The sequence below is a fragment of the Penaeus monodon genome, chromosome 28, assembly GCF_015228065.2.
Source record: "Penaeus monodon isolate SGIC_2016 chromosome 28, NSTDA_Pmon_1, whole genome shotgun sequence".
Classification (NCBI taxonomy): Eukaryota; Metazoa; Arthropoda; class Malacostraca; order Decapoda; family Penaeidae; genus Penaeus; species Penaeus monodon.
Genome location: NC_051413.1, coordinates 30,587,338 through 30,588,129, shown reverse-complemented (window position 1 = coordinate 30,588,129; position 792 = coordinate 30,587,338). Strand labels below are relative to the sequence as shown.

The 792-nt window shown below is 37.2% G+C and overlaps 1 protein-coding gene across 2 annotated transcripts in view; it reads left to right on the top strand.

The window, feature by feature from the left end:
* The window catches only part of LOC119591483 (pancreatic lipase-related protein 2-like), an 8,665-nt gene that overhangs the window by 6,797 nt on the left and 1,076 nt on the right, over positions 1–792 (top strand). Inside the window, exons 7-8 of one of the 2 annotated variants that reach the window (XM_037940227.1) lie at positions 140–218; positions 416–590. In XM_037940227.1, coding sequence (XP_037796155.1) covers positions 140–218; positions 416–590 — 254 coding nt within the window. Of the gene's footprint in view, positions 1–139; positions 228–415; positions 591–792 lie in introns of both variants that reach the window. The other variant, XM_037940226.1, reaches the window with a different exon arrangement.

Genomic DNA, 792 nt, shown 5'->3' with positions numbered 1-792 from the left:
TGCAAGCATTGTCATGATCTCGTACTTTCATAATTGATATCATTACATAATGATTCCTGTTGTCACTTTCAATGTTATGATGCTTGTTGTCATGACCTGAAAGGGAGATGAATAAGGAAATATCAATAATTTTTCCTAGGACTGTTATGGCATCAATGAGAATTTAGGCCACAGCGATTTCTGGCCAAATGGAGGAGAGCATCAGCCAGCCTGCAAAGGTGTGTCAGGTGTGTGCACATTTCATATCATACCACAGTAAGAAATATGTTACTCAATGAAAGTTGACAATTTTATCCTTTTTTTTCTCTCTACCATCTCTCCTCTCAGATTATCTGTTTTTTTTCTGCTTCTTCTTCTTTTAATGTGAAAGAAGTTGGACTATCATCTAGTTTAAATAATTTTTTTGCCACTGCAGGTGACATTGGCTGTGACCATGAACTAGCATATACCTACTATCTAGAGAGCATCAGTTATGGCATAGATGACACATACTTCCTTGCTCGTAATTGCTCGGCTTGGGATCAGTATGAAGATGGAGAATGCCCATGCGGAGACGACGCTCAGTACATGGGCTTTTTTGCTAATCCAGCGTAAGTGTGTTTGGTCTGTAATTTTGATTTCAACTGTTACATAAATTTCATTGTATTGTTTACCCTTTGGGATCCATTAATGTTGAATTCCTTTTTATTACTAGAGGCTAAATGATAAAATTTATAAACAGTTTATCTCTGTGGCTATTGTGTGGTTCCCTCCATTAACCACATGCCACCAGGGAAAATGCATAAAATATGG